General features: G+C 42.8%; 1 protein-coding gene across 3 annotated transcripts in view; it reads right to left on the minus strand.

The window, feature by feature from the left end:
- The window catches only part of FOCAD (focadhesin), a 426882-nt gene extending 412923 nt beyond the window's left edge, over positions 1–13959 (minus strand). The window contains exons 1-2 of one of the 3 annotated variants that reach the window (XM_077249466.1): positions 13846–13959; positions 2677–2744 (exon numbers count right to left, since the gene is read on the minus strand). In XM_077249466.1, coding sequence (XP_077105581.1) covers positions 2677–2733 — 57 coding nt within the window. In that variant the 5' untranslated portion in view covers positions 2734–2744; positions 13846–13959. Of the gene's footprint in view, positions 1–2676; positions 2745–2883; positions 2904–13845 lie in introns of those variants that run through there. The other 2 variants (XM_077249485.1, XM_077249475.1) reach the window with 2 other exon arrangements.
- Positions 13960–14185: the final 226 nt, after the last annotated feature.

Consider the following 14185-nt stretch of genomic DNA (forward strand, 5'->3'; position numbering starts at 1 on the left):
TGTTGTTTGGAAAAACCTCTGCCAAGTTTCTTCAAAAACTGTGCATACATGTAGAAGAATTGATGCTATAATGCAGTCAAGAATGCAAAGTGTGGACACCAAATATTGACGTTACGCACTTGTTCCAGAACTGTGCCTCACTTCCCTCACCCAGGTCTGCTATACTCGGTCGTGCTACACGTTGGGCTTTGTAGACACACACCTGTATCTTGATATTAAGATTTCAGTGTTGCTGACTGAGTTGCTCTGTACAGCTTGACCTACTCAGATGATTTATGCAGTCTCCTAAACGTCTCCGGGATGTTTCCCATCCGGCCAGTGGTCTCTTGGACCTCTTTCGCCTGACTGAGGTTTCCAACATCCTGCCTGTGGTTTCCAGCTGCCTGTCTGCGGTCTTCTGGACAGCTTGAGTCTACCTATTGTTTCCATTTCCTCAGTTGTCTATGTCCCATGTGCCTCACTTATCTGCAGCATCACCGCCGGTGGATTGTGAGCCCATCCAGACTTGATTTAGATTTCTCTTGTTTATTCACTTTGCATTTTGCTAATTGATGAAAAAAAGTGAACACTTACTTTTGAAAGGATTCTTACTTTACTGCATTTTTCTACACCTGTCTAAAACAGTCATGGCTGAAAATGCACCCTTGAAATTGTTCCAGAAAAAGAAATATTTCTCCCAGGCAATTATTGCAATTACACATGTTTATTTCCTTTGTGTGTATTGGAACATCACACACAAAAAAAAAAAAAGAAAAAAAAAAAGAGAGGGAGAGTGAAAAAAAAGGAAATTGGACATAATGTTACACAAACCCCCCAAATAGGCCGGACAAATTTGTTAGCACCCACAACTTAATATTTGGTTGCACGCCATTTAGAATAAATAACTGCTATCAGTCGCTTCCTATAACAATCCACAAGCTTCTTACAACTTTCAACTGGAATTGTGGACCACTCTTCGTTTGCAAACTGCTCCAGGTCTCTCATAGTTGAAGGGTGCCTCCTCCCAACATCTATTTTAACATTTCTCCACAGGTGGTCAATGGGATTTAGATCCGGACTCGCTGCTGGACACTTCAGAACTCTCCAGCTCTTTGCTTCCATCCACTTCTGGGTGCTTCTTGAAGTATGTTTGGGGTCACTGTCTTGCTGGAAGACCCATGACCTAGAACACAAATCTATCTTTGTGACACTGAACACTACATTGCGACCCAAAATCCTTTTGGTAATCTTCAGATTTCATGATGCACTGCAGACAGTCAAGGCGTCCATTGCCAGAGGCAGAAAAAGAACCTTTGGAGATGGACTTGTATGCTTGAGATGGTTGAAATTGTTCAACAATTTTTGGTTCTCAAATCCTCAGATAGTTCTCTTTTCTTTTTGTTCTCCATGCTTAGTGTGGTACACACTATGCAAAGACTGAGCCAACTGCTCCCGTTTTTATCTGGTTCCAGGTGTGATTTTCATATTGCCCATACCTGTTACTTGCCACATGTGAGTTTGAATGAGCATCACATGCTTGAAACAAAGCTGTTTACCACAATTTTGGAAAGGTGTGAATTGTATCCAGCCCATTTTGGGGGGTTTGTGTGAAATGATGTCCAATTTGCCTTTTTTTCCGCTGTTCTTTCTTCTGTATACCAAAACAAGTGTAATTGTAATAATTTTCTGTGTGAAATACTTCATTTTCTGGAACAATTTCAAGGGTTCCAGCACTTTTGGCCATGACTGCATGTATACACACACTCCTTAATATAAAAATTACAACACCAATAAGAAAGAGTCCTGGTATTATGAAAATTACAGGATCGATAGACATATTAATGATATGCAAATGATGACAAAATGGAAGCAAAATTTACAAAACATCTCAAATTCTTCAGTATCAATTATGAGCGCCATGTGGAAAAATACACAAACATACACACTTTGGCATGGTGATTAACATGCCTATCCATCCTATGACGTAACTATTCCTTCTTGGTTATGGAATTTATATGTCAAGGTGTGTGTGTGTGTGTGTGTGTGTGTGTGTGTGTGTGTGTGTGTGTGTGTGTGTGTGTGTGTGTGTGTGTGTGTGTGTATATAAATACTAGTAGTGTACGTACACATACACACTTGCATACATAAATTCTACACACTCATCAACATTTAAATTTCATCATCACCAAGAAGGATATATATTTTGTGTATATTATGCATATATATATTTTTTTATTATTATTATTATTATTATTTTTATGAGTTGTTCCCACACCCTACTATTGGTTCAAAGAATATCGAAATATGTCAGATAGCTTGCTATAGTCACATCCATTTTATTACTATACTGTACCCTTGCATTCAACAAGCTGCATGAGGACTCGTCAAATTCTAATTTTTTTTTTTACTATGAGCGGCCTATTTATGTGGCCGGATTTGACACCCAAGCAATATATCATGAAATTGCTACAAACTTTTTTTTTCATCTAACGCTCATGAATTGCTACACAGCAAGGACAGACAGAACTCAGCAAATCGGGCCAAAAATGAATTTGATTTTTTTTTTTTTTTTGCTTGTGACCTAAAAATGTAGGTACAAATGAGGTACGGTAGTTTGATATCACAGCATATTTGCCCAAATCTGCCTTCAATTATTCAAAAGTAAATTAATGCTGACCTGATATAAAAAAATCCTACCTGTGTTTGAATAAGTGAATTTGGAAATTCTAATCTTTTCTTCAAATCTTCTGACATTTTCTGAATCACTGAAACAACACAATATAAGGGATAACGTTAGGTTTCATTCCGCATAGTCTGGATGATGAAAAGGCTATCTCCCGAATGCACAAGCGTGGTGACAAGGCTCTTAAAGAAGCATTTATGTAGAGTAAGGAGAATAGCTACCTTAGATCAAAAGTAAGTTGGGTGTGTGTTAGCTGCAGGACCATGGAACACTCCCTCTACACATGCTTATCTAAAGGCCCCGTCTCACATAGCGAGATCGCTAGCGAGATCGCTGCTGAGTCACTAGTTTTGTGACGCAACAGCGACCTCCATAGCGATCTCGCTATGTGTGACACGTACCAGCGATCAGGCCCCTGCTGCGAGATCGCTGGTCGTGTCAGAATGGCCTGGACCTTTTTTTGGTCGTTGAGGCCCCGCTGACATCGCTGAATCGGTGTGTGTGACACCGATCCAGCGATGTCTTCACTGGTAACCAGGGTAAACATCGGGTTACTAAGCGCAGGGCCGCGCTTAGTAACCCGATGTTTACCCTGGTTACCAAAAAAACCAAACAGTTGCATACTCGCCTTTCGGTGTCCAGGTCCCTTGCCGTCTGCTTCCTGCTCTCACTGACTGAGTGCCGCCGTACAGTGAGAAGTGAGAGCACAGCGGTGACGTCACCGCTGCGCTCTGCTCTCACAGTACGGCGGCTCAGTCAGAGAGCAGGAAGCAGACGGCAAGGGACCTGGACACCGAAAGGCGAGTATGTACTGTTTGTTTTTTTTGGTAACCAGGGTAAACATCGGGTTACTAAGCGCGGCCCTGCGCTTAGTAACCCGATGTTTACCCTGGTTACCCGGGTGCTGCAGGGGGACTTCGGCATCGTTGAAGACAGTTTCAACGATGCCGAAGTCGTTCCCCTGATCGTTGGTCGCTGGAGAGATCTGTCTGTGTGACAGCTCCCCAGCGACCACACAGCGACTTACCAACGATCACGGCCAGGTCGTATCGCTGGTCGTGATCGTTGGTAAATCGCTTAGTGAGACGGGGCCCTAAATGTAGCAGCATGGGTGTCTTCACTTTCATACGCATGCCACCCACTACTTCAGATCCTTTCAGAAGAAGGGTTAATTAGGCAACACTGGCCTGTCTACACAGTGTGGAAGAGGAGGCCACTCACAGACTTCTGTGTCCAACTGTGAAGAGCTGCTGAAGCCAAGGAATTGTATCCACCACGGTAAGTAATTTTCTCATTATATGTACTATCACATCTGTCCCTGCAAAACTCTGCTGTGAAACAGTAAAAAATCTTCAAACCAGCTCAACAGCCAAAGTACATGGATGCTCGGGAGATATTACAGCATGAGAATATGGGGCTTTATTTAGGGTTCCACAACAGTAGCCCACACAAAACGCTGACGCGTTTCAGGCTAACCTAACTAAAGACGCTTTCCTGATCGTAGGCACGTACCCTATGACTATGGGGTTAGTGATTGGGGGTTCTTATAGACACCTCTCTATTACTAACCCCTGGGCTTGATGTTAGCTGACAATACAAAGATAACATGAACCCCAACCCGATTGCCTCACTAGCCACTGCACCAGGGCAAGTGTTAAGAGTGAGGCTAAACTTCAGATTTGGCTCATCTTATGGATGCCCCATTTTTGGGGCTGCTGAGGGTTAATGTTGGTAGCCTGGAAGGGGGCCAATATCGCTGGCCTCTTCCCAGGCTATTAACCTCTTCAAGACGCAGCCTTTTTTCGTTTTTGCGTTTTCGTTTTTCGCTCCCCTCCTTCCCAGAGCCATAACTTTTTTATTTTTCCGTCAATTTGGCCATGTGAGGGCTGATTTTTTGAGGGACGAGTTGTACTTTTGAATGACACCATTGGTTTTACCATGTCATGTACTAGAAAACGGGGAAAAAAATCCAAGTGCGGTGAAATTGCGAAAAAAAGAGCAATTCCATGCGTGTTTTGTTTGGCTTTTTTGCTAGGTTCACTAAATGCTAAAACTGACCTGCCATTATGATTCTCCAGGTCATTACGAGTTCATAGACACCTAACATGACTAGGTTATTTTTTAGCTAAGTGGTGAAAAAAAATTCCAAACTTTGCTAAAAAAAAAAAAAAATTGCGCCATTTTCCGATGCCCGTAGCGTCTCCATTTTTCGGTATCTCGGGTCGGTTGAGGGCTTATTTTTTGTGTGCCGATCTGACGTTTTTAATGATACCACTTTTGTGCAGATACGGATACGTTCTTTTGATCGCCCGTTATTGCATTTTAATGCAATGTCACGACGACCAAAAAAACATAATTTCTGCGATCAGGTTAATGCTTTTTTTTATTATTATTGATAGATCGGGCGATTCTGAATGCGGCGATACCAAATATGTGTAGGTTTCATTTTTTTTTTTATTATGGTTTTATTTTGAATGGGGCGAAAGGGTGGTGATTTAAACTTTTATATTTTTATTTTTTTCATATTTTTTTTTTTTTATTTTTTTTTTTACTTTTGCCATGCTTCAAGAGCCTCCATGGGAGGCTAGAAGCTGGCACAACTAGATCGGCTCAGCTACATAGGAGCGATCATCAGATCGCTCCTATGCAGCTGAATTACAGATTTGCTATGAGTGACGACCACAGGGTGGCGCTCACAGCAAGCCGGCATCAACAACCATAGAGGTCTCAAGGAGACCTCTGGTTGTTATGCCGACACATCGCTGACCCCTGATAACATGACGGAGGTTGGCGATACGCGCATTTCCAGCCCTATGGCCAGAAGCGGTAGTTAAATGCCCCTGTCAGCGTTTCACAGCGGCATTTAACTAGTTAATAGCGGCGGGTGGATCGCGATTCCACCTGCCGCTATTGTGGGCACATGTCAGCTGTACAAAACAGCTGACATGTCGCGACTTTGATGTGGGCTCAGCGCCGGAGCCCACATCAAAGGGGGAGACACGACATGCACTGTACTAGTAAGGAGCATGTCGTGAAGGGGTTAATATCAGCTCAGAGCTATCTGTTTAGCCTTTGGAAGACGCCACGTCATTTTTTTTTCTGGGGTCTCCATGTGAACTAACAAGTAAAGGCGAAGCTAACAGCTGTGAGCTGTTATTAATAGCCTGGGAACATTTCAGGCCAATGGTCCCTTTCCCAGATTATTATTATCAGCCCCCCAGCAGTCGGCTTTCCCTCTGCTGGTTATGAAAATTATGCCGGAGCCCACGCCATTTTTTTAAAATAAATTTTAAATTAAAAAACAAGTACAGAAAAAAAAAGCACAAAGCACTGATGACATAACACACTGACAAATTCCCATCTGTCGGTCTATGTTTCTAATCACTCTATCTTTGAGCATGTTAAATACCCAACACTCTTTAGTTTCTATGCTGCATTTCATTCCATGTGTGTCACACTGACACGGATGTCACATACAGGCACACGGACACGGAGCACACATCTCACCAGTACTTGTTTTTCCAGTACCAAAAATCACCAGAACGTGTGATGGGGCCTAAGATACATTAGGTGTTTTGAGAGAACACCCCTTCTTTTTCAGTTAGGTCAAGCATTACACCTACAATGAACACCTTCTGAAGACTTTCCCAACGCATAGAGAAGCATTTTCAAATATTAGCAAATATTTGTATAAAATCATTTACATGCAAATAATCTAGAAGAAAAAAAAGGGGGCTTGAGCCTTTGCTTATGAAAAATGTGAAGATTTTTATTGTGTAAAACATACTATATGTTTCCAGGGAATTGCCCTGCTCTTTAATTCTTAACAGTTGTTTTAATTTTCTATATATATAATTGTCTAAGGGGTACTTCCGTCTTTCTGTCGGCAACTTCCGTCACGGAAATCCCGCGTCGCTGATTGCCTATGCAGCATCAAAAGTAAAAAGATCTAATGTTAAAAAGAATTAAAAAAAACAAAAAACCTGCTATTGTCACCTTCCGTCGTCCGAAGATGCGCTCGCGCCTGCCGCCATCTTCAGTTCCCAGAGATGCATTGCGAAATTACCCAGAAGACTTAGTGGTCTCGTGAGACCGCTAAGTCATCTGGGTAATTTCGCAATGCATCCTGGGAACGGAAGATGGCGGCAGCCGCGCGCACATCGCCAAAGCTTCGCTGGATCCCGGCGGGTGAGTATATAACAATTTTTTATTTTAATTATTTTTTTTTTAACAGGGATATGGTGCCCACACTGCTATATACTACGTGGGCTGTGTTATATACCACGTGGCTGCTATATACTACATGGGCAGTGTTATATACTGCGTGGGCTGTGCTATATACTGCGTGCCCTGTGTTATATACTGCGTGGCCTGTGCTATATACTGCATGGCCTGTGTGCCTGTGTTATATACTGCGTGGCTGCTATATACTGCATGGGCTGTGTTATATAGTACGTGGGCTGTGTTATATACTGCGTGGCCACTGTTATATACTGCGTGGCCTGTATTAACGCATCGGCTATTCTACAATATGTATGTATGTATGTATGTATGTAGGTATGTATATAGCAGCCACATAGTATATAATAATAATAATAATAATAATAATTTTTATTTATATAGCGCCAACATATTTCGCAGCACTTTACAATTAAGCGGGGACATATACAGACAAATTCAATACAAGTTAAGACAATTTAAACAGTGACATTAGGAGTGAGGTCCCTGCTCGCAAGCTTACAATCTACAAGGAAATGGGGGGGACACAATAGGTGAAAAGTGCTTGTTATTTCAGGTCTGGCAATTATAATAAATAGGGATTTTCATATAAAGCTGCATGATCCGGTCATCAGCCCGTGTGTTTAAGTGCAATAGTCAAGTATCAAGTGCAGTTATCATGTGCATGGAGGGTGTGGAGACAGATGAATAGTAGGGTGCAGATTTAGAATAATATTTGGAAGGAGGGAACAGGGCAAAGTTAGTTTACTGAGTAGTTGATGTGGTAGGCTTGTTTGAAGAGATGGGTTTTTAGAGCGCGCTTGAATAGGTTGGGGCTAGGTATCAGCCTGATCGTCTGGGGAAGTGCATTCCAGAGAGCTGGCGCAGCATGAGAGAAGTCTTGTAGACGGAGGTGTGAGGTTCGGATTACGGGGGATGTTAGCCTTAGGTCATTTGTAGAACGGAGGGCACGTGTAGGGCGATAGACAGAGATGAGAGAGGAGATATATAGCACAGGCCACGTAGTATTTGTCTGCTATATACTACATGGCTCCTATATACTACGTGGCCTGTGCTATATACTATGTGGCTGCTATATACATACATACATATTCTAGAATACCCGATGCAATCGGGCCACCATCTAGTTATAACATAAATCCATAGTACACATGAAAATAGGAAACTTTGTAATGTTTCTTTCACCTCCAGGACTGCCCACTCACTCAATTCATGGGACAAATGTGTTTAGGGAAGACATATTTTCCCATTACAGAAATAGGAGGTGACAGTTGGTGTTTAGGGGAGGATAAGGGAGAAGCTAGATTCAGACATAGGTATTGTACGGTAAGTTATCCGGAAATGACAGAAACAGCTCTGTAAAATCTTATTAGCACCAACCTATCTCAGTAATGTGAGGGTCTGTATTCACTGCAGACAGATCAGATTTTATCTCAGAATTGAGAATTTTGCGAGTGACTGATCAGTCCTGGAGGAAAAAAGATTAATATTTCACTAATAAGGTATAGTATAAAGTTTTCAGTTTTCACATATAGTGATAATTTATGGGGAGGGGAATTTAAAAAGACAGTTTACTCTTCAAGAATCCAGTAACATGTCTACCTGAAATGCACAAGTCCTTACAATATGTTGTTCTCTGCTTTATTTATGCAAGCATCTGCACCATCTCACAGTTGGGGCTCATTCACACATCCCATTTTATCGCACGAGTGCTAGCCATGGTTTTACCAGATAGCACTCATGCCTTTGATATTCTATGGGGCTGTGTACATGTCCGATTTTTTCCTCAGACCAAGTGGTTTGCGGGAAATATCGAAGACATGTCCGATTTTGATTCAAGCAATGGTTCGAAATCGGCAATGCAAGTCAATAGGTCCATGGAAAAAAAAAAAAAAAAACACTGATATGATCCAAGTGTAGTCCGATTTTCACAGGCTGTCAGAAAGGAGGTGAAAAAAGTTTTTTCTTTTCTCTCCACATATGAGAAAAAAACTGATGGCACTCGGACCACACGCTGATCAAATAATCATAAGTGAAAAATGCTGACATGTGAAGGAGCCCTTAGCTAGACAGACTCAGGACAGCACATGAAATGGAGGATCTGCTCCTTTATGTGGTAGAATATTGACAATCACAACTTTCCAGGAGACACAACTAATAAACAGATAAACGTAAACAATAACAAATTAACTATAACATGTATATAAAAGAAAGTATAATAAGAAATGTCAATATGTATCTGCGGAGAAGACAATGCTCTAACACAGAGACCGATGTTCATAAAGTGCTTGCCACATCTTTTTTGGTGCTTTGCTCTCCATACTCGTGCAGAGCCGCTAGTCCTGCTGCTCCCATAGCTCAGACAATGCATCTGCATGCAGACAGACCTCTTGCCAAGGTAAAGTATGGTGCAATGCCATGTGGCTTTCCATAGAGGGGTGGTTGGACTGCACACAAGCTTATTGTATGAATTTGGCACGTGGCTGAAATGAGCAATTATGGTCTCCGATCCCAGGCACCAAATTATTCCTGAGCAGAGCTTACTGGGATGAGATAATATGTGCAGAGATAGTTGCTAAAAGTAAGCAGAGCTGTGGAGTTGGAGTCCATTTTGGTGGAGTCGGTATAAAATGGACAGACAAGACTCCTAATATATATGTAATACATTGGGTATAGTAGTACAATGCAGCATGTGCTGAAAATGTTTTCATAAGAATTTGGGAAAGTTATGCAATGTCCTATAAATGTCTATTCTGTTCCTGATCTAATGATCTTGGCTTTTAGCGGAGATGAATCTGTGCCGCACTTTATGTACAGTACATGCTCAGTAGTGACCTGTGCTGTGGAGTTGTAGATGAGATGAATCTGTGCTGTACTTTATGTACAGGCTCACGTAATGACCAGTGCTGTGGAGTCTTAGGTGAGATGAATCTGTGCTGCACTTTATGTACATGCTCAGTAGTGACCAGTGCTGTGGAGTTGTAGAGGAGATGAATCTGAGCTGCACTTACTTTATGTACATGCTCAGTAGTGACCAGTGCTGTGGAGTTGTAGAGGAGATGAATCTGAGCTGCACTTTATGTACATGCTCAGTAGTGACCAGTGCTGTGGAGCTGTAAATGAGATAAATCTGAGCTGCACTTTATGTACATGCTCAGTAGTGACCAGTGCTGTGGAGTTGTAGATTAGATGAATCTGTGCCACACTTTATGTACATGCCCAGTAGTGACCAGTGCTGTGGAGTTGTAGATGAGATGTATCTGTGCCGCACTTTATGTACATGCTCAGTAGTGACCAGTGCTGTGGAGTTGTAGATTAGATGAATCTGTGCCACACTTTATGTACATGCCCAGTAGTGACCAGTGCTGTGGAGTTGTAGATGAGATGTATCTGTGCCGCACTTTATGTACATGCTCAGTAGTGAACAGTGCTATGGAGTCAGGGAAATTGAAGAGTCGGAGGCAGTTGAAGGTTTGGCGTATCAACTCCACAGCCCTGTGTAAGTAATAATCAGTGTCTGTCAGGCTCCTCTGGTGCCCATTATGTTTGAGGATAACAATCACACAGGTTAAACTTCTTTATTCTGCCTGACATCTGCCATTACAGGGCACAGGGATCGGACATGGTGCTTTGTTACTTGTCTCCTGCACCACACAGACATTAGATGTCAAAAACTATCAGGACCTTCTCCTGACTGCTGTCATCTAACAGAATCAATCATGACAAAGGGATAAAGTAAAGCAACTCAGACCAATAACAGATTAGAAATAACACATATAAAAGTAAACATCTTTGCAAGTGGAGTAGGAAACTGGCTATTAGGAGCAGTGCCTGGTGAAAGGCTATTAAGGAACAGATGAATGACCTCGGGGAGACCAAAACATCCAACACTGCGGAGACACCATCACGTGTTTCTCAACGCAGTGATCCAGAACACTGCCCCCATCCCTTGTGGGAAATATGCAAATGCATGTAAATTAAGCTGCGGAGACACCATCACGTGTTTCTCAACGCAAGCAATGAATAGCCAGGCCTTTCTCCGGGAAGGAACAACCACGGGAAGGGCAGCATCCAATAAAGGAGAATATCCAATAAAGGAAGACCACCTATGCCAAGCATGGTATCCATCCACAAACAGCTGTTTCGGGGTTTTTGCCCCTCATCAGTGTGGAGTAGGAGTATCCTACACCTGCTGGCATCAACCCCACAAACCCATTACTGCAATTGCCCTAGACACGCCATTTGTGGGGGGGCTGAGGGATGGACTTATTAAGCTGGGGCCTATTAATATCAGCCCACAGCTGTATGCTTAGCCTTTGCTGGTTACTAAAAACGGGGGGATCCCACATCATTTTTTCTTACCGTCCCCCATTTTAACAACCATTAAAGGCTAAGTAAACAGCTGTGGGCTGATATTAATAGGCTAGGAAGCTCCATAGTTATTGGGCCCTTCAAGCATAATAAGCCCAGCTCACATCTGACTGTTTTTCCTTAACTGGTTATTTCCTTAGCTGGCCATATTTTTCATTTATTAGCTATATACATGTACAGTAAAATTCAAACATTGCACTAATTATGTATCTCAAAGACATCTTTCTATTGTAAGTATCTATATTGTATCTACACTGCTCAAAAAAATAAAGGGAACACTTAAACAACAGAATATAACTCCAAGTAAATCAAACTTCTATGAAATCAAACTGTCCACTTAGGAAGCAACACTGTTTGACAATCAATTTCACATGCTGTTGTGCAAATGGATTAGACAACAGATGGAATTATTGGCAATCATCAAGACACACTCAATAAAAGGAGTGGTTCTGCAGGTGGTGACCACAGACCACATCTCAGTACCAATGCTTTCTGGCTGATGTTTTGGTCACTTTTGAATGTTGGTTGTGTTTTCATACTCGAGGTAGCAGGAGACAGACTCTACAACCCACACAAGTGGCTCAGGTAGTGCAGCTCATCCAGGATGGCACATCAATGCGAGCTGTGGCAAGAAGGTTTGCTCTGTCTGTCAGAATAGTGTCCAGATGCGCTATCAGGAGACAGGCCAATACACCAGATGTGGAGTGGGCCGTAGGAGGGCAACAACCCAGCAGTAGGACCGCTACCTCAGACTTTGTGCAAGGAGGATCATGTCTCGTACCATCCACCAACGTCACGTTGCACCACAGACTGTCCAGGAGTTGGTGGATGCTTTAGTCCAGGTCTGGGAGGAGATCCCTCAGGAGACCATGCGCCGCCTCATCAGGAGCATGCCCATGAATTGTAGGGAGGTCATACAGGCACATAGAGGCCACATACACTACTGAGAATCATTTCTTTGTCTTGAGGCATTTCCACTGAAGTTGGATCAGCCTGTAACTTCATTTTCCACTTTGATTTTGAGTAATATTCCAAATCCAGACCTCCACGGGACATTCATTTTGATTCACATTGATAATTTTTATGCTTTATTGTTCTCAACACATTCCACTATGTAATGAATAAAGATTTGCAACTGGAATATTTCATTCAGTGATATCTAGGATGTGGGATTTTAGTGTTCCCTTTATTTTTTTGAGCAGTGTGTGTGTGTGTATTTACAAGATAGCTTTATTATTTAGAAAACTAGCTTTAAATGACAGATAATTATAGTATGTAGAAGATAATGTTAAAAACGCATGTCATATGGATGCTAGTTGAGAAAAATCACATTTTAATCACGACACTCATCCAACTTTTCTGGATCAACATTGGAGTGATTTTTTATATGCTAGTGTGACTGCAGCCTACGCCAGAGGTCGGTGCGCTCCCGAAGCTGCACCATGAGGCAACACCTTTAAACTGGAACTACAGCCATGTTAGAAGCTACAATCAGGGGGGAAATCAAGTGATCAAACCCATACTGATCCCTAACAAAAAGAAGTGCTCAGCTGAGTCTGAAGGCCGGCTCCATAAATAGTCTTTGAAGTCTGTCATTGCTCTCCCAAGAGCCAACACTGAGCTCTTCTGCTTTTGTCTCAGCAGCCTGACCCCATGATCAAAGCTTCTGACAGGTCTCTGTGACATTTACAAGTTTTGTGGAAGAGCAGTTACACCTTTTTCCAGGCCGGGGTACATTTTCAGAAAGCATCATGAAGAGTCCTAAAAGTGTGACACTAAGGTAGACACATGTGATTGCTAACTATTCTGGCTGGCACGCCTATCTTCTTTAAGGACAGACACAGAAAAAGTTTGAAATGGTCATTTTTTACACATATATTTAAGGTTTATCATTTTAATAAATTCAATAACATATCAATCTAAAATTTACTACTAACGTGAAGTACAAGGTTTCATGGAAAAACGGTGTCTGAGCCGAGGGGGGAACGGACAGGCATTCCCAAGCGATTTCTGCGGAATGCGACAAATGGCAGATTTGTAAAACAGGAATGAGTCCTCGCGTCCCAAACGGGTTGCACGGTAAGGGGTTAAAGAGCTGCACCCATCATCCCATAGTCCCAACACTTAAAGGGGCTGTCCACCTTTAGAAAGCTTTTTTTTTTCCTTACTTAAAAGCATGTGCTATTAGATTGGGAAAAAAAAGCATGTTCTGGAATTGGGTTTTATTAAACATGTTGCACCATTTACATTCTATCACCGGCTGCTGAATGAGCTAACCGAGAATCCTCCGGGGAGCGGATCCCGGGGAGCGGATCCCGGGGAGCGGATCCCGGGGAGCGGATCCCGGGGAGCGGATCCCGGGGAGCTCAGGTCGTTCAGCACATAAGGAATCCCAACCGAAGAGGTTCCTTCAGCAGCACATACAGGCGTTATATATAAAGGCATCATATATAGCTAAGCCCATCACTACGGGATTCACCCACAGACAAGCCTCAGCACACGTCAGCAGCATGTGCGCCCACCATTCCCCCCGCTGTGACACCTCTCCCCCGCCGTCCCAGGACCGCACATACCCGGCACAGGCTCACACCATCACTTGGGCAACTACGTTCATTTGAAGAAGAAAAAGGACCTTCCGTTCGCATGTGGAACTATCTTTCACCTAAAGGACCTTCCCTTCTTGTGCCATGTGACTAGTTCTAACAAATCAGCATTTGGAAGCAGGAAAAGACCTCTCCAATCGGCTCACAGTGTCGTGTACCATGTGACTCGGTGTGGCCAATCAGCACTGGCAATCATCCTAAGCAGCCGGCGTAGTGGCTGCTGCCGTCATTCCAGCTGAGCTCTCGGCCGGGCACCTCCTGCCATTGCTATAGTGGCCGGCAATCCAGGATTGCAGTGTTGGGAGGGAGT

Source organism: Ranitomeya variabilis, chromosome 1, assembly GCF_051348905.1.
Source record: "Ranitomeya variabilis isolate aRanVar5 chromosome 1, aRanVar5.hap1, whole genome shotgun sequence".
Lineage (NCBI taxonomy): Eukaryota > Metazoa > Chordata > Amphibia > Anura > Dendrobatidae > Ranitomeya > Ranitomeya variabilis.